The following is a 21,899-nucleotide window of genomic DNA, read 5'->3' as shown; positions in this document are numbered from 1 at the left end:
GCAACAACAGCAACTCTTTCAAAAACCACTTTTTCTCTAGAATCAAGAGACACAAAGGTTCCGGAAACAACTGCTTCGTCGTTATCATTAACAACGACAAATATTATAGAAACAACTACACCAATATCCTCAACAACAATAATTGATCCGGAATCAATTACTTTTCCAGCATCCTCAATGACAGCAACTGCTCTGGAAATCTCTACTACGCCAGGACCATTTACAAAAACTGTACTTGAAACAACAACTATTGCGCCAGCAGCATCAACAAAGCCACCTGTAGCATCATCAGCAAAAACAACAATCGTTCCGGAAATAACTGCTGCACCAGAAGCAACAACAATTGTTCAGGAAACACTTACTTCACCAGAGGCAACAAAAACAACTGTAACTGGAACAACAACTACTACGCAAGCAGCATCAACTAAGCCAACTTTAGCATCATCAGTAAAAATAACTGTTCCGCAAACAACTCTCACACCAGAAGAAACAACAACAGCTGTTCCGGAAACAACTCTTACACCAGAAGAAACAACAACAGCTGTTCCGGAAACAACTCTTACACCGGAAGAAACAACAACTGTTCTGTTAAACTTTGACACACCAAAGGCTACAACAACTGTTCCGCAAACTGCTACTACAGCAATGTCAGCAACACCGGCAACTGTTCATGAAATATCTAATACACAAGTAGCATCAACGGCGACAGCAACTGTTTCGGAAATCTCTACTACACCAGAAGCATTATCAATAAACGCAACAACTGTTCTGGAAAAAACAACTACACTTGAGGCAACAACATCATCAACAATTGATACGGAACCAACCACCTTTTCAACACTCGAAACAACTGTTCTGGAAGCAACTAATCTACCAGAAACAACAACAATAGCAACTGTTCTCGAAACCACTACTTCATCGTTAGCATTAATCGAGACCACTGTTCCTGAAATAACTACTATACCCGTGGAATCATTGACAACAACTCTTCCGAAAACAACTATTGCCCCTATAACATTAACGGCAAGTTTTCCAGAAACAACCGTTTCAATAGTAGCACCAACAAGGACGACTTTTCCGGAAAACACTCCTTCGTCTGTATCATCAACAACACCTTTTCACGTCACGAGTTACGGGTCATTAGCACCCACAACTTCAACACATGCTCCGGCCTCACCAAAACAATCTCCAACTTATACAACTGATGGTAAGCCATGTTTTTATTCCCTGATGCTTTTTGTTATCCATGATATTAACGTAGATTTTATTGTTATTATGTTTTATTTATTTAATCAACTTTCTTCCGTGTATCTACGTATTTGATCTGTATAATCCCTAGCTTATCCAACTGATGGTCAGTCCTCTTTGTATTCCCCGATGTTTTCTGCTACATCTTATTAATTGATACAATAGCTATGTGATTAATGGTTTTCTTTTCTTTTCATTTTTTTTTGTTGGGTACTTTATCGATAACCTGAATCGTAATGGAATATGCTGTTCAATTGCTAGTATTTTGCAATTCCCCAAGGAACAACTAGTATTAGAGTTATTCAGGAAAAACCCTCCACACTTCTTTTATCTTTCAAAATATCAACTGAATCTGAATCAAGTGCTACTGCCGTATCATCCTCAACGACAACAACCGTCCCGGAGACAACTACAACAGCAGTCTCATCCACAACAACCACAACTGCTCCGAAAACAACATCCACAACAGCACCGTCAACAACTTTTGCGGAAACGACTACTACTTCTGCACTATCCAGAAAAAACAAATCATCATCATCATCATCTTTAATAACAACAACAAGTTTTTTTCGGAAACAACTACAACACCTCTATCACCGCAAACAGAAGCAACAAGAACAACTCTTCTGAAAAAAAACAACTTCAGCAGTAGCATATACAACAACAACAACTGTTCCTGAAACAGCTACATCAACAGTAATACAAACAACTGTTCATGAAACAACTGTAACCCCAGGACCATCAACAATAACAAGTTTTCCAAAGGCTATTTCAATGGTAGCATCAGCAAGGACAACTCTTCCTGAAAACACTGCTCTACCAGTATCATCAACACCTGTTAATACCATTACTTGCCCACTTGTCGCATCTACACCGCCCACAAATGTTCTGGTCACAACAGCCAAATAAGTGTAATCCCATACAACTTTTGGTCATGTATTTTATCCCCGATGTTCTCTGCCATCTCTTATTTAAACATTTGTTTATTTATTTTATTTATGTTTAATCGCATTTCTTCCTTTATTCTACAGTTTTATGTCTTGAATCAGTATTAGACTTAGAAAAACGAAACAGCTGTTTAATAATTGTTTTGATTTTTCTGCCTAATCAATAACAATAACGTCAATCGTAATGAAATGTACTTATCAAATGCCTGACTTTTATAAATTCCCCAGGAACAACTAGTATTATAGTTATTCCGACAACAACCACCACACATCTTGCATCCTCCAAAAACTCAATGGAATCTGATTCTACTACTACAGCCGTACCGTTCTTAACGACCACAACCTTACCGGAGACAGCTAAAGCATCAGTTCAAGCCACAACAACCACAAAAGGACCATCATCCACAACGACCGCAACTCTTCCCAAAACAACTACGACAGCATCATCCACAACCACCACAATTCTTCAAGACACAACAATCACGGTAGCATCATCCGCAACAGATATAACTGCCACATTAGAACCATCCACAACGCCTACACAATTGCCGGAGACAACAACAACACAAGTCAATTCCACAACGACCAAAACTGTTCCCGAAACAACAGCCTCGACAGTATCATCCACAACGATCTCAATTATTCCCGAAACAACCACAATACCTATCCCATCAACAACGACCACTATGGTTCCTGAAACAACAACCACGGCAGAAACATCCACAACGACCACAACGTTCCCGGAGATAACTACAACATCTATCCCATCAACAGCAACCAACATTGTTACGGAAACAACAATCACAACAACACCATTATCAACGTTTTCAACTACACCGGAGATAACATCTACAACGAGCATAATGATTCCCGATAAAACTACAACATCCGTAACTACCGCAACAGTTTCGGACATAACAATGCCGTCCGCAACGACAACGAAGTTTTCGGAAACAACTTCCGCATCTGTTCCATCCACTACGACCACAGCAGTTTCGAAAACAACTTCTACATCGGTACAACCTTCAACGACCGCAGCAGTTCCGGAAACAACTTTTACACCCGTACAATCTTCAACGATCTCAACTACTCCGGAAACAACTACAGCATTACAATCATTACAATCATCAACGACTACACCTTTTCAGGAAACAAGTACCATTGATTTAACATCCACAACGACTACAACTGTAACCGGAAACAACTACCGCACCGGTATTATCCACAATAATCACAGCTATTCCCGAAACAACTACCACAACATTACCGTACAAAACAACTACAGCTGTTGAGGAAACTATCACATCCTTACAATCCAGAACGGCTGAAACTTTTTCCGAAACTGTTACACCTTTACCAACCACAACGACAGCAACAGTTCTAGAAACTTTACCAATACACACATCAAAGGCAACGACAACAATTGTTTCGGAAACAACATCCACAAGAGATGTGGAAACAAGCACCATACCCGTACTATTCTCTACTACTGAGCCACTCACTACTGAAGAAGGATCCAATGAAGCAGACACTGCTGAAGTAGCGTCTACTGAGTCAGTCATTACTGAAGCAACGTCTCCTGCGCCAATCACGACTGAAGCAGAATCTACTGAGCTAATCTCTATCGAAGCAGGATCGACTGAGTTAGTCACTTTTGAGGCAACGCCATATGAATCAGTCACTACTGAAGTAACATCTTCTGAGTCGGTCACTGCTGAAGTTACATCTTCTGAGTCAGTCACTACTGAAGCAGTCATTACTGACACAATGTCATCTAAGTCTTTCATAACTGAAATAGGCTCTACTGAGCAAGTCACTGCTGAAACAGCGTCTACTGAGAAAGTAACTACTGCAAAAGCGTATACTGAGCCAACCACTACTGAAGCAACGTCTACTGAGCCATTCACGCCTGAAGCAACGTCTTTTGAGTCACTCACAACCGAAGCAGGATCTACTGCGCCAGTCTCTATCGAAGCAGGATCTACTGAGTCAGTCATTACTGAAGCAACATCTCCTGAGCCAATCACGACTGAAGCAACGTCTTTTGAGTCAGTCACTACTGAAGCGGTCATAACTGAATCAATGTCATCTAAGTCATTCATAACTGAAGCAGGCTCTACTGAGCTAGTCACTATTGAAACAGCGTCTACTGAGCCTGTCACTGCTGAAACAGCGTCTACGGAGAAAGTCATTACTGCAACAGCGTCTACTGAGCCAACCACTACTGAAACAGCGTCTACTGAGCCCGTCACTGCTGAAACAGCGTCTACTGAGAAAGTCACTACTGCAACAGCGTATACTGAGCCAACCACTACTGAAGCAACTTCTACTGAGCCATTCACGCCTGAAGCAACGTCTTTTGAGTCAGTCACAACTGAAGCAGGATCTACTGAGCAAGTCTCTATCGAAACATCATCTACTGAGTTAGTCACTACTAAAGCAACGTCACATATATCAGTCACTACTGAAGTAACATCTTCTGAGTCAGTCACTACTGAAGCGGTCATAACTGAATCAATGTCATCTAAGTCATTCATAACTGAAGCAGGCTCTACTGAGCTAGTCACTATTGAAACAGCGTCTACTGAGCCAGTCACTGCTGAAACAGCGTCTACTAATAAAGTCACTACTGCAACAGCGTCTACTGAGCCAATCAAGACTGAAGCAACGTCTACTGAGCCAATCACGAATGAAGCAACGTCTAGTGAGCCAATTACGACTGAAGCATCATCTACTGAGCCAGTCACTACTGCAATAGCGTCTACTGAGCCAATCACGACTGAAGCAACATCTACTGAGCCAGGCACTACTGAAGCAACGTCTACTGAGCCAATCACGAATGAAGCAGCGTCTACAGAGCCAATCACGACTGAAGCAACATCTACTGAGCCAGGCACTACTGAAGCAGCGTTTACTGAGCCAGTCACTGCTGAAACAGCGCATACTGAGAAAGTCACTACTGAAGCAATGTCTTTTGAGTCGGTCACAACTGAAGCAGTATCTACTGAGCCAGTCTCTATCGAAGCAGGATCTACTGAGTCAGTCACGACTGAAGCCGGATCTTCTGAAGCAGTCATTCCTGAGGCAATGTCATCTAAGTCATCCATTAATGTACAGGTCTCTACCGAGCCTGTCACTATTGAAACAGCGTCTACTGAGCCTATCACTATTGAAACAGTTTCTACCGAGCCTATCACTATTGAAACAGCGTCTACTGAGCCTATCACTTTTGAAGCAGCGTCTACTGAAGCAGTCACTATTGAAACAGCGTCTACTGAAGCAGTCACTATTGAAACAGCGTCTACTGAAGCAGTCACTATTGAAGCAGGATCTACTGAAGTAGTCACTACTATAGCAGCTACAATTGAGCCAGCCGCTACTGAAGCAGCGTCTGTAGAGCCAGTCACTACTGAAGAACGATTTACTATAACAGGTTCTACTGAATCAGTCACTGCTGAAGTATTAACTACTCGAAAAGTCACTACTAAATTAGTCACAACTGAATCAGTGACTAGTGAGCCAATGACAAACGCTTTTGTGACAACAGTCATCGTTTCACCAACAAAGACGGCGGAAAGTAAGTTTGACTGGTTATTGTGAATAGTAAAAAATTAACATTAATAAACATATAGGAACTATCAATGCTCACTTATTTAACTTTTATTTACTTATACGTATCTGTATCTCTGTACTACATGCTGTATTAAATCGGGTTTTCTCTTCATTTTTCAGTCAGTACTTTTGACGCTTCTTCTCATCGAACGCACGAAGCTAGTACAGAACTTACGACAACTGAAATGATATCGAGCACTTCCCCGATTATACCTAGCTTTACAAATCCTCAGAGTTTAATAACCACTGATACGCCAGGAATTGAATCAACCGGTAAGTGCACGGATTTTTATAAAAAGAAATAATTCATTCAAACATTCGGAATCAGGTTAATTAATTTGGTTTTCTTCTGGGGAAATAAAGATAGTCAAAATGGGGATAAAGATATGTTTGCTACATAAAAGGCTGTGCGCTTACCCCACAAGTCCATCGATCTGGGTACTTTTACTTTTGGATAGGGGATTATCATAAAATAAGGATTCATGTTATGATCTGATAATGTCACTATTAAAAAGAATATTGAATCGACGATAGGAACTACAAATGTTGCACTGCTTAACTCAAAAGCAAAAACTTAAAATCTCCTTCACTGAACTTACATCCACCTGGTCTTCTGTATCCTCGACGTTCGCTGAAAAAACTTCCCTTGCCATTACTCGCGGGCACCTCTCATTTTCCTTGCTCGACATTCCAACCCTTCAAAAGAACGGCCTTGCAGAAAGCAAATCAGTTAAGGTTGTATGGTGATCGGATACATTTCCTACCAGCTCGATGATGTCAATTCCAAGCAATTTGATGTGAATACAAATGTTTACATCATTGAAGAACTCTTGCACGGCAAGGACATTAAGGATAAGACATTATTTCACAAATAACAAACATTGTATCATCTAAAGCTTCGTCAAATGAGGCACAAACAGGACACAGGCTTTGATCCTAATTAAAAGGAAATCAAATTACCCTGTAATGGCATGCGACGTACACCGGTAACATATTTATGGAGCTCGGAACCTCATCATATTCTAGAATGGCAAACATGTCCACTGACCCATCTGGCAACATTTGGTTTTAATTGTTTAATATTCTATGATCATTTACATTTAAGGACGGCGTGACCGCAACACATCAAAGCTGAAACATTTTAATCACTTTAGAACTGCAGACCCAGCAGTGTATCGATGACAATGTTAGCCAAACCAGGCTCTTTGAATTAACAATTTGATATTGAAAAGAATACCTAGAAATTGCCTTTCCTGATATGATCGCTTTCAGAGCCTGCATCCCTTTTAACATGATCTGCCTCTCAATACTAGCTCAATAATGCTATCGAAAAAATATGGAGCGACTGCCCCTGCATGTCGTTCACAACAACATCCAGCGATTGCGAGTGTGTGTCATCCCGAACAAATTCGAATGACTGCGCCTGAGAGGCATCCCGAAACTCAGTGACTGCTACTGCATACTCGTCAAATAACGGTTTCTTCATATGTGCCATTTAATTAGCAACTTGTCACTAATATTGATATTATTAGTGTTTCTGTGGACATTACCTATTTACATAAGTTTGCTGTGTAGATTCAATGTATAGAACGGGCCGCGGTGGCCGAGTGATTAAGGTGTCCCAACACTTTATCACTTTATCTCTCCACCACTGGGTTGCGAGTTCGAAACCTACGTAGGGCAGTTGCTAGGTACTGACCGTAGGCCGGTGGTTTTTCTCCGGGTACTCCGGCTTTCCTCCACCTCCAAAACCTGGCACGTCCTTAAATGACCCTGGCTGTTAATAGGACGTTAAACAAAAACAAACAAAGTATAGAACGGTTTATTTTATTTTTGCTTGCTTTGTCATATTGGGGGATGGTTTCACAAAAAGACTTTGAATGGATGCTGCTTTATTATTTGCCGATTTCATAAGTTAACGTTTCCCTTTTTTCTAGCATCAGACACAAATACTGGATCAAACATAGAACAGACGACAGAATTAAATACACAGGCTATATCACTCACTCCAATGAACCAACCGTCGACTACTTCAATCACAACTCAACGGGACAAGTCGCCGTATACTTCATACACAAATTTTGGAGACGAAATGTCAACTACAGCAATCACAACTCTGGGAGACGAACCGTCCACCACAACAATCACAACTCTGGGAGACGAACCGTCCACTACAACAATCACAACTCTAGGAGACGAACCGCCCACTACCACAATCACAACTCTGGGAGACAAACCGTCCACTACCACAATCACAACTCTTGGAGACGAACCGTCCACTACCACAATCACAAATCTGGGAGACGAACCGTCCACTACCACAATCACAACTCTGGGAGACGAACCGTCCACTACCACAATCACAACTCTTGGAGACGAACCGTCCACTACACCAATCACAACTCTTGGAGACGAACCGTCCACTACAACAATCACAACTCTTGGAGACGAACCGTCCACTACAACAATCACAACTCTGGGAGACGAACCGTCACTACAACAATCACAACTCTTGAAGACGAACCGTCCACTACACCAATCACAACTCTGGGAGACGAACCGTCCACTACACCAATCACAACTCTTGGAGACGAACCGTCCACTACACCAATCACAACTCTGGGAGACGAACTGTCCACTACACCAATCACAACTCTGGGAGACGAACCGTCCACTACCACAATCACAACTCTTGGAAACGAACCGTCCACTACATCAATCACAACTCTGGGAGACGAACCGTCCACTACACCAATCAACTGGGAGACGAACCGTCACTACAATCACAACTCTGGGAGACGAACTGTCCACTACACCAATCACAACTCGTGGAGATGAACCGTCCATTGCAACTATCACAACTCTGGGAGACGAACCGTCCACTACAACAATCACAACTCTGGGAGACGAACCGTCCACTACCACAATCTCAACTCTGGGAGACGAACCGTCCACTACACCAATCACAACTCTTGGAGACGAACCGCCTACTACATTAATCACAACTCTGGGAGACGAACCGCTTACTACAACAATCACAACTCTGGGAGACGAACCGTCCACTACACCAATCACAACTCTGGGAGACGAACCTTTCACTACACCAATCACAAATCTGGGATATGAACCGTCCACTACACCAATCACAACTCTGGGAGACGAACATTCCACTACATCAATCACAACTCTAGGAGACGAACCGTCCACTACATCAATCACAACTCTAGGAGACAAACCGTCCACTACACCAATCACAAATCTGGGATATGAACCGTCCACTACAACAATCACAACTCTTGGAGACGAACTTTCCACTACATCAATCACAACCCTAGGAGACGAACTTTCCACTACATCAATCACAACTCTGGGAGACAAACCGTCCACTACACCAATCACAACTCTGGGAGACGAACCGTCCACTACACCAATCACAACTCTGGGAGACAAACCGACCACTACAACAATCACAACTCTTGGAGACGAACTTTCCACTACATCAATCACAACCCTAGGAGACGAACCGTCCACTACAACAATCACAACTCTAGGAGACGAACCGTCCACTACCACAATCACAACTCTGGGAGACAAACCGTCCACTACACCAATCACAACTCTTGGAGACGAACCGTCCACTACACCAATCACAACTCTGGGAGACGAACCGTCCACTACACCAACCACAACTCTGGGAGACAAACCGACCACTACAACAATCACAACTCTGGGAGACGAACCGTCCACTACAACAATCACAAATCTGAGAGACGAACTGTCCACTACCACAATCACAACTCTGGGAGACGAACCGTCCACTACACCAATCACAACTCTGGGAGACGAACCGTCCACTACACCAATCACAACTCTGGGAGACGAACCGTCCACTACACCAATCACAACTCTGGGAGACGAACCGTCCACTACACCAATCACAACTCTGGGAGACGAACCGTCCACTACAACAATCACAACTCTGGGAGACGAACCGTCCACTACAACAATCACAACTCTGGAAGACGAACCGTCCACTACAACAATCATAACTCTTGGAGATGAACCGTCCACTACCACAATCACAACTCTAGGAGACAAACCGTCCACTACAACAATCACAACTCTTGGAGATGAACCGTCCACTACAACAATCACAACTCTGGAAGACGAACCGTCCACTACAACAATCACAACTCTGGAAGACGAACCGTCCACTACCACAATCACAACTCTAGGAGACGAACCGTCCACTACACCAATCACAAATCTGGGAGACGAACCGCCTACTACATCAATTACAACTCTGGGAGACGAACTGCTTACTACAACAATCACAACTCTGGGAGACAAACCGTCCACTACAACAATCACAACTCTTGGAGACGAACCGTCCACTACAACAATCACAACTCTGGGAGACAAACCGTCCACTACAACAATCACAACTCTTGGAGACGAACCGTCCACTACAACAATCACAACTCTGGGAGATAAAACAACCCCTTCATCAATCACAACAATCGTTGACGATTCGTCTGCTAAATCAATCACAACTCTTGAGAATGAACCGTCCACTACATCAGTAATAACATTTGGAGGCGAACAGTCTACAACACCAATCTCAACAACAATCACAACGTTTGTTGATGAACCGTCCACTGTATCAATTACAACACACGGTGATTATCCATCTTCTACCTCTAGCGGGGACGAACCGTCCACTGTATCAATCACAACACACGGTGACCATCCACCTTCTACCTCTAGCGGGGACGAACCGTCCACTGTATCAATGACAACACATGGTAATTATCCATCTTCTACCTCTAGCGGGGACGAGCCGTCCACTGTATCAATTACAACACACGGTGACCATCCATCCTCTACCTCTAGCGGGGACGAACCGTCCACTGTATCAATGACAACACACGGTGATCATCCATCCTTTACCTCTAGCGGGGACGAACCGTCAACTTTATCAACCACAACACACGGTGACCATCCATCCTTTACCTCTAGCGGGGACGAACCGTCCACTGTATCAATTACAACACACGGTGACCATCCGTCCTCTACCTCTAGCGTGGACGAACCGTCCACTGTATCAACCACAACACACGATGACCATCCATCTTCTACCTCTAGCACAGCTCTCGGGGGCGAAATAACCACTACCTCTCTGGTGGAGGAAACGTCACCTTCATCAACTTCAGATCTCGGAAACGAACTAATCGGGGACGAAACCTATACTTTAACAACAACGCTTAGGGAGCAATCTTCCATTTCAGTAGTCTCATCATTCTCAGACGAAACAATTACATTGAGTACAGACCAGACGTCAACTGTTCCGAATGACGACTACCAAACACCAACTGCATCCAGCTCAGGTAATGAAGTGAAACATAAAGTATTACTGAAATCAACGTATGATTTACCGTCGGGATAATACTGATTCAGTGGGTCTCATGATTTAACAAGATAATTCATGTACTTACTGTTTTTCATACCGCAGTGATATCCAATTTTGTCTCATCTATCGCTATGTACATTATCTAGTGACAAAGTCTGATGTATGCTTATAATAATGAAGTTGTCCTGTTTGGCTTGTCAAGCCTTGAGTAATATTATGTTTTTTTTCAGCAGGTGTTTCCTCCCCTTCATCTCCTAAACACATCACCGAGACTCCGAACACCATAACGAATATTCAGACCACTACCGCCGAGAATGTTGTCAATTCGTCAGTCTCGCAAATAGATAAAACAGTCACAGAGACATCAAATGTGCCAACGATAGCGAGAGCCTCAAACCCCAGCACGACAGAGTCAGTTACTTCAGTTTCCGAACAACCTGAAACTACGCCAACATCGCCGCCTTCAACAACGGTGGTATCAGTCACTCCCGGTTCTACTAACGTGGTAACCGAGCCACCAACAGTTACTGTGGACACACCTCAAACAGATCAGTACCTGTCGTCAATAGCTTTAGTTGCAGACTGGGATGAGGCGTACGAGGATCCTAACTCAGTCGAATATAGGGATCTCATGCATGCCGTCTTGGCGTTTGTAAGTTTGCATGATGAACTTCTACAACACATTGGTATAAATGGTAGCAAATTGAATCGTTCGCTCCCTTATGAAAGAGGGATCTCAATCTTCGGGGTAAAAAGACATCAAATTCCCAACAAGCCTCGTGATTGTCATTTTAAGAATCATCCCTTGGATTGAGATTCCAAACTTGAGGGTATGACAGATACAATTTCATAATCAAAGACATACTTGACAGTCTAACACGAAGGCTGAAGAATCACCTTCTCGATTGAAATGTTCTCTGTCCTACGCTCAAGCTATGGACAGATCCGGTTATGTTTTTTCCTATCGAGACCACATACATGTTTTCTCTACAATATATCGCACAGGAATATGCCAGTTTAGTATTAGCAAAAGCACTGGCCATCTTGTGAGATATGTCTGGCGTGTCTGGGAGAATATTGAATATTTGAATGCCGTCAAATCTTTAATTTCGTAGCAGTCATTGTAGAAGAAATATTCTCTTCTGGACAATGACATATGGGAAGCATACAATACAATTTTGGTATATTCATTCCTTTCAGATTATGCAATTGTACAGAGGGGCACATTTTCCGGGCATTATCAGCATAACCTTTGTAAAGTTTTCGTAAGTATCATAATTTTTTTCATTGGTCGGTATGTCACAGGCTATATAGGTCAGTGCAACTTATGTGTTCACGTGATATTAATTGTTTGTTTACTAGTCCAGGCAGTATCAAAGTCGATTATGAAGTCGTCATGAGCCACAAACAACTTGAAGGAGATACTTTAGGGGAAGCCTTATGGAATGCTTATGGGAACATTGATTATCCGTCTATGATGTTAAAAGAGGATGCCATTTCCTTTCTAGGTATGTTATTCCCTAAATTATTTAAATTCTATGAATTATGTTTACATGGTGTTGCCCACTGGGTCTGTGTATATTGAATGCCGTTTTTGATCTTTCTATCCACCAGACTTAGTTTTATGGAAATATGATGTCATTTTTTCACCTTTCTGTCGATCAGACTTAGTTTTATGGAACTCTGATGTCATTTTTGTTTTACCTTTCTGTCGGTCAGACTTAGTTTTATGGAACTCTGATGTCATTTTTGTTTTACCTTTCTGTCGGTCAGACTTAGTTTTATGGAACTCTGATGTCATTTTTGTTTTACCTTTCTGTCGGTCAGAATTAGTTTTATGGAGAACTGATGTCAGTAAGGTTATCCAAAGTTATCTGCTAGAATGTAAACACTTTAACATTTAGATGAAACAAAACTCAAGGAGATCAGCGAGCCAGACTCCATAGATACCTCACCCACTGAGAGCGCTGTAGTTAACCTATGTGCTCTAAAACCATGCACGGGAAATGCTGTCTGCCATGTCGTTCAAGGTACCGCGATTTGTAGGTGTGAGCTGGGATATTTCTATAACCTTACAGGATGTACAGGTAAGGAATGGTTTCTGCTATCACAACGAAGACACTTTTCAGGCTGAAAATACATGTAAATGGAAGTGTATGATAATCAAGTGACTATGAATTGAATCTAGATAATTCTTGTTTTTTGTATCATTTAAAGGTTTTCTGAGCTTAAAATATTTGGTTTCCTGTCAGATTATACTAGCAATGGCATTGAAAAAAATAGGTCGTAAGCACATTATTATTGGTATGTACATAGAAAATTGTTTACTCGGCAGATGTGAACGAGTGTCTGGCCGCGTCAACATGTCCTTATCATTCTGATTGTATCAACACTGAAGGCAGTTTTACATGTCAGTGTAAATCAGGGTTCGTAGTTACGACCGAAGGCTGTGAAGGTACGTTTTATTCCTGTTAATGAACACACCATGATTTAACCGATTGCTCAAAAGATCGTGTGAGATGCACTTTTTCATATGCCGAATAATGTTTATATGCTAAGCATTCCGCATAAGCAACTTGGTATATGTCAGATATCCTTAAACAGATATCAACGAATGTTTGGAAGGACCGTGTGGAGACCATGCTCTCTGCTATAACTCTCCAGGTAGCTACCAGTGTGTCTGTCACCCGGGCTACTTGATGGTGAGCGGTGGATGCAAAGGTGAGTTACTGACAATCGTGTTTAGTAATATTGTTTAACGTTCACCAGCGGTAAAGGTAAGTTACTGACAATCGTGTTTAGTAATATGGTGTAACCTTCTTCAGCTATTGTCATTCAAGGACGACCTCTTTTGTGTGTGAGCTGCATGCGTGTAGTGAGTTTGTGTTTGGAAGGTTGTCTTATGTTTGTGTTTGTTTCCTTGTGATTGCGTGGAACTGATGCCAACTTTTCCCTCCTTTATCACGGAAATGTACTACCGAAGACACCCAGCAGGACAATCCACTCGGTTACATACTGAAAACAGACAAACCATCGTACCCCTCCCAGAATAATGAGCGAAAAGGCCGGAATAGCAACTATTACTGAGCGACTCGTTTTGATATTAACTAAGATGATTATTTTAAGATGTGGAGTCAGGAATGAAAACGGAGCGTATAAACTGCGAGGAGAATGCATTCATGTTTTTGTAATATTACATTACCTTCTTTTTATCAAAACCAATTCAAATGAATACTTATGCAATCCAGCTTAAACATAAGGGTTCTACTTTGTTTAGTGGACTCTTATCATAGACAACTATTACACACCATGACTAGTTATGCTTAAACGCTATAAGAAACAATGACGTCAATATTTGTGTTGCTGGATGAAATTATTACTAGGGATGTATTTTATCAGTGTAATAGTAAGCTGTAATATGTCTATAGACAGGGACGAGTGTCTGAGTTTTCCTTGTCCTGGTAACGCCCATTGTAACAACACGGACGGTAGTTACAACTGTACCTGTTTTGACGGCTTCATCAGTATCGGCAACACGTGCGAAGGTAGGTCCGAATTTTAAAATAGTTCCTTTGAAACCTTAATGATGATATAGGTAATAGAATGAGGTCACAAAAATAAGATATAAAAAGACTGACTTATTCTAAGAACTACTATACATGTTTGGAACTGTAAAGATTTGATTTATGATGCATATGAACTTCAGTTTTCGACATCAATGGAGAGCTTTCTGTTAATGTTGCTTTTTGGTCATAGTGATGTGCTTGTTTCAGACATTAACGAATGTGATGCCGATCCAACCCCGTGTCCCTCTAACTCCGACTGCGTTAATATTGATGGTGGTCACGTGTGCGTGTGTCTCACAGGTTACAATAAGGTCGATGCTACATGTGAAGGTAAAGTGTCTTGACGTCCTGATGAAAGTCTGGATGTTATACTATTTATTTTTTTACTATGTTTTTGATGAACTGGCTTAAAACACTGAAAACAACCATCTGTAAGACTGAACTAACAATTCAAATGACTGTAAGAAATTGGAAAAAAAAAATTGAATTTCTAGTCTACAATTGTTGATTTTCAGACGTAGACGAGTGCACAACACCAGGGATATGTCATTCTAATTCTGAATGCAGTAATACTGTGGGAAGTTATAGGTGTGTTTGTGAGGACGGCTTCCTTGACCAAATCACTCACTGTGAAGGTCGGTATACTTCAATTAGATTTTATATTATAGAATTTATATCTATTAAATAATTCCTTGCCAGCATAATGATTCTATGATTTATTCTAATATGAATTTTCATTGCAAGTATTCTGACTTTATGAGTATTTTAATTATGATTTTTCATTGCCAATATTTTTGATTTTGTGTTTTTTTCATGTGGGTATTATGAATTCTCATTGCCAGTATATTTATAACTTTTTTCTTTATCGTGCGTTCAACGATTTCTAAATATGATCCAGCATAAACTGGTTGCTTTATTTAGATACAAATGAATGTCTCACTGGTGTATGTGGCGTAAATGCGGACTGTCTGAACACTAAAGGAAGCTACCAATGTTCCTGTAAAATAGGGTACACCGCCATCAACAACAACTGTGAAGGTAAGTACTATACACCAACATCAATAACACCTGTAAAGGTAAGTACTATACACCAACATCAATAACACCTGTAAAGGTAAGTACTATACACCAACATCAATAACAACTGTGAAGGTAAGTACTATACACCAACATCAATAACACCTGTAAAGGTAAGTACTATACACCAACATCAATAACACCTGTAAAGGTAAGTACTATACACCGCCATCAATAACACATGTAAAGGTAAGTACTATACACCAACATCAATAACACATGTAAAGGTAAGTACTATACACCAACATCAATAACACCTGTAAAGGTAAGTACTATACACCAACATCAATAACACCTGTGAAGGTAAGGTACTATACACCAACATCAGTAACAACTGTAAAGGTAAGTACTATACACCAACATCAATAACACCTGTAAAGGTAAGGTACTATACACCAACATCAGTAACAACTGTAAAGGTAAGTACTATACACCAACATCAATAACACCTGTAAAGGTAAGGTACTATACACCAACATCAATAACACCTGTGAAGGTAAGGTACTATACACCAACATCAGTAACAACTGTAAAGGTAAGTACTATACACCAACATCAATAACACCTGTAAAGGTAAGGTACTATACACCAACATCAATAACAACTGTAAAGGTAAGTACTATACACCAACATCAATAACACCTGTGAAGGTAAGGTACTATACACCAACATCAGTAACAACTGTAAAGGTAAGTACTATACACCAACATCAATAACACCTGTAAAGGTAAGTACTATACACCAACATCAATAACAACTGTCAAGGTAAGTACTATACACCAACATCAATAACACCTGTAAAGGTAAGTACTATACACCGCCATCAATAACACATGTAAAGGTAAGTACTATACACCAACATCAATAACACATGTAAAGGTAAGTACTATACACCGCCATCAATAACACATGTAAAGGTAAGTACTATACACCAACATCAATAACACCTGTGAAGGTAAGTACTATACACCAACATCAATAACACCTGTAAAGGTAAGTACTATACACCGCCATCAATAACACATGTAAAGGTAAGTACTATACACCAAAATCAATAACACCTGTAAAGGTAAGTACTATACACCAACATCAACAACAACTGTGAAGGTAAGGTACTATACACCGCCATCAGTAACACCTGTAAAGGTAAGGTACTATACACCAACCTTAATAACACCTGTAAAGGTAAGAACTATACACCAACATCAGTAACACCTGTAAAGGTAAGTACTATACACCAACATCAATAACACCTGTAAAGGTAAGTACTATACACCACATCAGTAACACATGTAAAGGTAAGTACTATACACCGCCATCAATAACACCTGTAAAGGTAAGTACTATACACTGCCATCAATAACACCTGTAAAGGTAAGTAATATACACAAACATCAATAACACCTGTAATGGTAAGTACTATACACCACATCAGTAACACATGTAAAGGTAAGTACTATACACCGCCATCAATAACAACTGTGAAGGTAAGTACTATACACCGCCATCAATAACACCTGTGAAGGTAAGGTACTATACACCGCCATCAGTAACACATGTAAAGGTAAGTACTATACACCGCCATCAGTAACACATGTAAAGGTAAGTACTATACACCGCCATCGGTAACACATGTAAAGGTAAGTACTATACACCGCCATCAATAACACATGTAAAGGTAAGGTACTATACACCAACATCAATAACACCTGTAAAGGTAAGTACTATACACCGCCATCAACAACAACTGTGAAGGTAAGTACTATACACCGCCATCAATAACACCTGTAAAGGTAAGTACTATACACCACATCAGTAACACATGTAAAGGTAAGTACTATACACCGCCATCAATAACACCTGTAAAGGTAAGTACTATACACCGCCATCAATAACACCTGTAAAGGTAAGTAATATACACAAACATCAATAACACCTGTAATGGTAAGTACTATACACCACATCAGTAACACATGTAAAGGTAAGTACTATACACAAACATCAATAACAACTGTGAAGGTAAGTACTATACACCGCCATCAATAACACCTGTGAAGGTAAGGTACTATACACCGCCATCAGTAACACATGTAAAGGTAAGTACTATACACCGCCATCAGTAACACATGTAAAGGTAAGTACTATACACCGCCATCAACAACAACTGTGAAGGTAAGGTACTATACACCGCCATCAGTAACACATGTAAAGGTAAGTACTATACACCGCCATCAGTAACACATGTAAAGGTAAGTACTATACACTATACTATGCTGTATTAATAACTCCCTACCCCAGTGTATTATTTACCCCCTACTTCAGTGTATTATTTACTCCCTACCTCAGTGTATTATTTACTCCCTACCTCAGTGTATTATTTACTCCCTACCTACCTCAGTGTATTATTTACTCCCTACTTCAGTGTATTATTTACTCCCTACCTACCTCAGTGTATTATTTACTCCCTACCTCCGTGTATTATTTACTCCCTACCTTAATGTATTATTTACTCCCTACCTCAGTGTATTATTTACTCCCTACCTACCTCAGTGTATTATTTACTCCCTACCTCAGTGTATTATTTACTCCCTACCTCAGTGTATTATTTACTCCCTACCTCAGTGTATTATTTACTCCCTACCTACCTCAGTGTATTATTTACTCCCTACCTCAGTGTATTATTTACTCCCTACCTACCTCAGTGTATTATTTACTCCCTACCTGAGTGTATTATTTACTCCCTACCTGAGTGTATTATTTACTCCCTACCTACCTCAGTGTATTATTTACTCCCTACCTACCTCAGTGTATTATTTACTCCCTACCTCAGTGTATTATTTACTCCCTAACTTAATGTATTATTTACTCCATACCTCAGTGTATTATTTACTCCCTACCTTAATGTATTATTTACTCCTTACCTCAGTGCAAATTTTGCTTCGGTATAGTGGTAGCTAATTATCTAAGACATTGTTTTTTTTTCAGATATAGACGAATGTATGTACGGTCTTTGCCCTCCCAATGCCAACTGTACCAACATACCCGGGAGTTACACATGCACTTGTCAAACTGGGTATATCGATATTGGAACGATGTGTGAAGGTAGGTGGATATTTCTAATAAATGAAGCTGAAACCTAATAACGTAACTCTCAAAATGAACTCTGAAAACGTTTGCGAACTAACTTGTTGATTGTATCTTTTGAAATATACGTGTGTATATATATCATCCATTGACCCTGCTAGATTTTATATTTAAGCATTGAACTGCTTTTGTATGGTATTTATGATCTATTTGAATGCCAAAGATTTGCAAGCAAACGACATAATGTGCGTTAGCAGCACATTATGTTGGCATTCAAATAGATTATAAATACCATACAAAAACAGTTCAACGCGTATATTTACATTCCTTTTACCTTTTTTATTGTTTAAATGCTATAATTCATATTCAAAATTCATAATTTCCGCCTTACCGACGGTCAGCAGATTTTTCGTCAGTCGTTGGAACAGCCGGAACATGGTCGCGTGCTTTTTGACAAACAAAATAGTACATGGAATTGTTTTTTAAAAGCTCAATTTTGTTTATCATTTATTATCAACGTAATGCGCAAATGACATATTTTTTATAACAAAACAAATAATGTAGAAAAAAATATTAGTCATTAAACTTAATTATAAACAATGTTTATTTGATATGTAGTTCCCGTTTGTGTTGTATTAATACGGTGATAAGTGTAGCGCGTGATGGACGGCATTTAAGCGTACATCAATGCCAATCTCTCAAACAGACTATATAGTGACAATGCCAGACAAATGTAAATACATTTGTTTTTGTATAACACTTCAAATGCACCATAAAATGTTATACATCTTTAAAGTAATATTTAGTTACATTTCTACCACAATACCCCGTGTTATTCAACTCTCAGACCATCAGTTAATCATTACAGCTGTTGATTAACAATCTGTTTATACCACACGTGGTATAAACTCTGTACGCATTTTGATTGGCTAACACGGTGAACTTTGACCCAAGCTGCAATTGTTATTGACGTCATCAATAATCTAATGACGTCACATCACCGGGTCCCGGACGTTACCGGTACACTTTATTAGCATACGCGAATATTATACTTGGCCACGTTTCCCTTTGATTCAAGCCGATATTATTGTGGTAGAAACAGGTTACACGACTCGTGATTGTTGGATATGGAATTCATTTCACACTCGTAAGTTATTTTTTAAAAGTTGCAAAAAACACTCGCTAAAGCTCGTGTCTTTTGTAACTTTTAAAAAATAACTTACTCGTGTGAAATAAATTCCATATCCAACAACCACTCGTTGTGTAACCTCTATTTATACAATGATCATACAACCGTACTATTAGAGTTGCTTCCCTTTAATTGCAGACATAAACGAGTGTAACGTTGATCCCTCCCCGTGCCCGAGTCACTCTGTCTGTGACAATACGGCAGGTAGCTACATGTGTACATGTGTTGGCGGTTACGTAATGGTTGATGACCGATCTTGCGAAGGTATGCTATACACAGTAGTAAAATTCAATACTTTGAATATAGCATTATGTTTATGTTCAGATAGTGTTGTATTTTTCTGCGTCATTTATAAAGTGCCTAAGTTGTCGGATGCTAAAAGAGGAAATTAACTTGCATGTGGTTGAGTCCTATCAAAATCACTATGGTATTTTGTGGTTGATGTTAAAATTTTATCTGGTTGCTTCGACTATCTGTTATGGATCATTTGATATTAATAATATTAATATGTTTTATGATTCAGATATAAATGAATGTTTGTGGTCACCTTGTATGGAGTTTGCCACCTGTGAGAACTCTGTTGGAAGTTACCGGTGCTCATGTCTACCTGGCTTCACTATGGATGGGAACACGTGCGTCGGTAAGTACCTTTTGTTTTAATGTATGTATCACGTGTCCCTAACCCGATGTTATCACGTTTCACCTACAGTACAAGAATGATATATCAACAGATTGTCCAATATTTATGTGTATTTAAACTTAGATATCGACAAATTGTCTAATAGCACTGTGTTAGTAACATAACAATAATTAACAAATTTTTCAATATATAAATGTCACAGGGTGAAAAAGACAACTTAAGAGTGTGTATCATCCTGCTGGTTCTTTATTCTTTTTTTATCAGAGACGTACAAATAACAAACGAAAAACCCCTGAAATACAAATACAGGCCAATAAACCTGTGTTATAAATATATATAACATTGTGAAAATGACTACCCGCGACCCATACTGTAATAATAGAATCTTCAATTACAGCCAACAGATACGATATAAAAATATAATTTACCTTCCAAAACACAAGTCTGGTGAAACAGTCGTCCAATAAATGTTAGACAAGCCAAGTACCATAGAGGATGTGTCCATTGCTACGGCTCATGGATTACTGCGACGTGCGCGGTTATTGTCAAAGGTTTTAGTTAACTTTAACTCACTTTTGCATGCTTTCTCACACTTTCACACTGTAATTTATATTTAAATGACAAATAATACCTTATATGGACATACACAAGAAGACCACTGGACTACACAGATAAGATACACCACTTTACTATAAACAGACAAGGTAGTCTCCACATCACACCAGTGACACATGTATATGTACAGGACTTAGAACACCATACAAATATAGTGATTAAATTATCCATGAATATGTACCTGTCACATATATGTTAATAAACATTACAGATATCGACGAATGCAAGAGCAACCCGTGTCCAAGTCATTCAAAGTGTTGGAATAACCAAGGCAATTACGCATGCGCTTGCGAGAAGGGATTTTACCAGAAAACACCTTACGAATGTCTTGGTAATTGAGGTTTCAATACAATCTGTGTATTAATATACATACCATTATCAGGAAGAAACCTTAAACAGCTGGATATAAAAGGCTACATAGCATTTGGTTGTATTGTTTTAACAATAGAAGTATATATAACTAGACACGGCCACTTTGTGACAGTGTCTTTCCTGTTCGCATGTTTTTTGT

The 21,899-nt window shown here is 39.9% G+C and overlaps 2 protein-coding genes across 2 annotated transcripts; both read left to right on the top strand.

Moving 5' to 3' along the window:
- Positions 1-177: 177 nt before the first annotated feature.
- Positions 178-1,928, top strand: LOC117331259 (mucin-5AC-like). The gene is made up of 2 exons (XM_033890236.1): positions 178-1,023; positions 1,611-1,928. The coding sequence occupies exons 1-2, from the start codon at positions 178-180 to the stop codon at positions 1,926-1,928; spliced, it is 1,164 nt and encodes a 387-aa protein (XP_033746127.1).
- A 560-nt stretch (positions 1,929-2,488) lies between these two features.
- Positions 2,489-21,727, top strand: LOC117330430 (mucin-2-like). The gene is made up of 13 exons (XM_033889116.1): positions 2,489-3,085; positions 3,606-5,772; positions 7,745-11,194; positions 11,451-11,865; positions 12,580-12,725; positions 13,122-13,247; positions 13,822-13,938; positions 14,646-14,762; positions 14,991-15,113; positions 15,705-15,821; positions 18,846-18,962; positions 20,657-20,773; positions 21,600-21,727. Exons 1-13 carry the CDS (start codon positions 2,489-2,491, stop codon positions 21,725-21,727), a joined length of 7,737 nt encoding a protein of 2,578 aa, XP_033745007.1.
- The last annotated feature ends 172 nt before the right edge of the window (positions 21,728-21,899 follow it).

This window comes from Pecten maximus, chromosome 1, assembly GCF_902652985.1.
Source record: "Pecten maximus chromosome 1, xPecMax1.1, whole genome shotgun sequence".
In the NCBI taxonomy this organism is placed as follows: domain Eukaryota; kingdom Metazoa; phylum Mollusca; class Bivalvia; order Pectinida; family Pectinidae; genus Pecten; species Pecten maximus.
The sequence above is the reverse complement of the archived record's forward strand: the minus strand, read 5'-3'. Positions and strand labels throughout refer to the sequence as shown.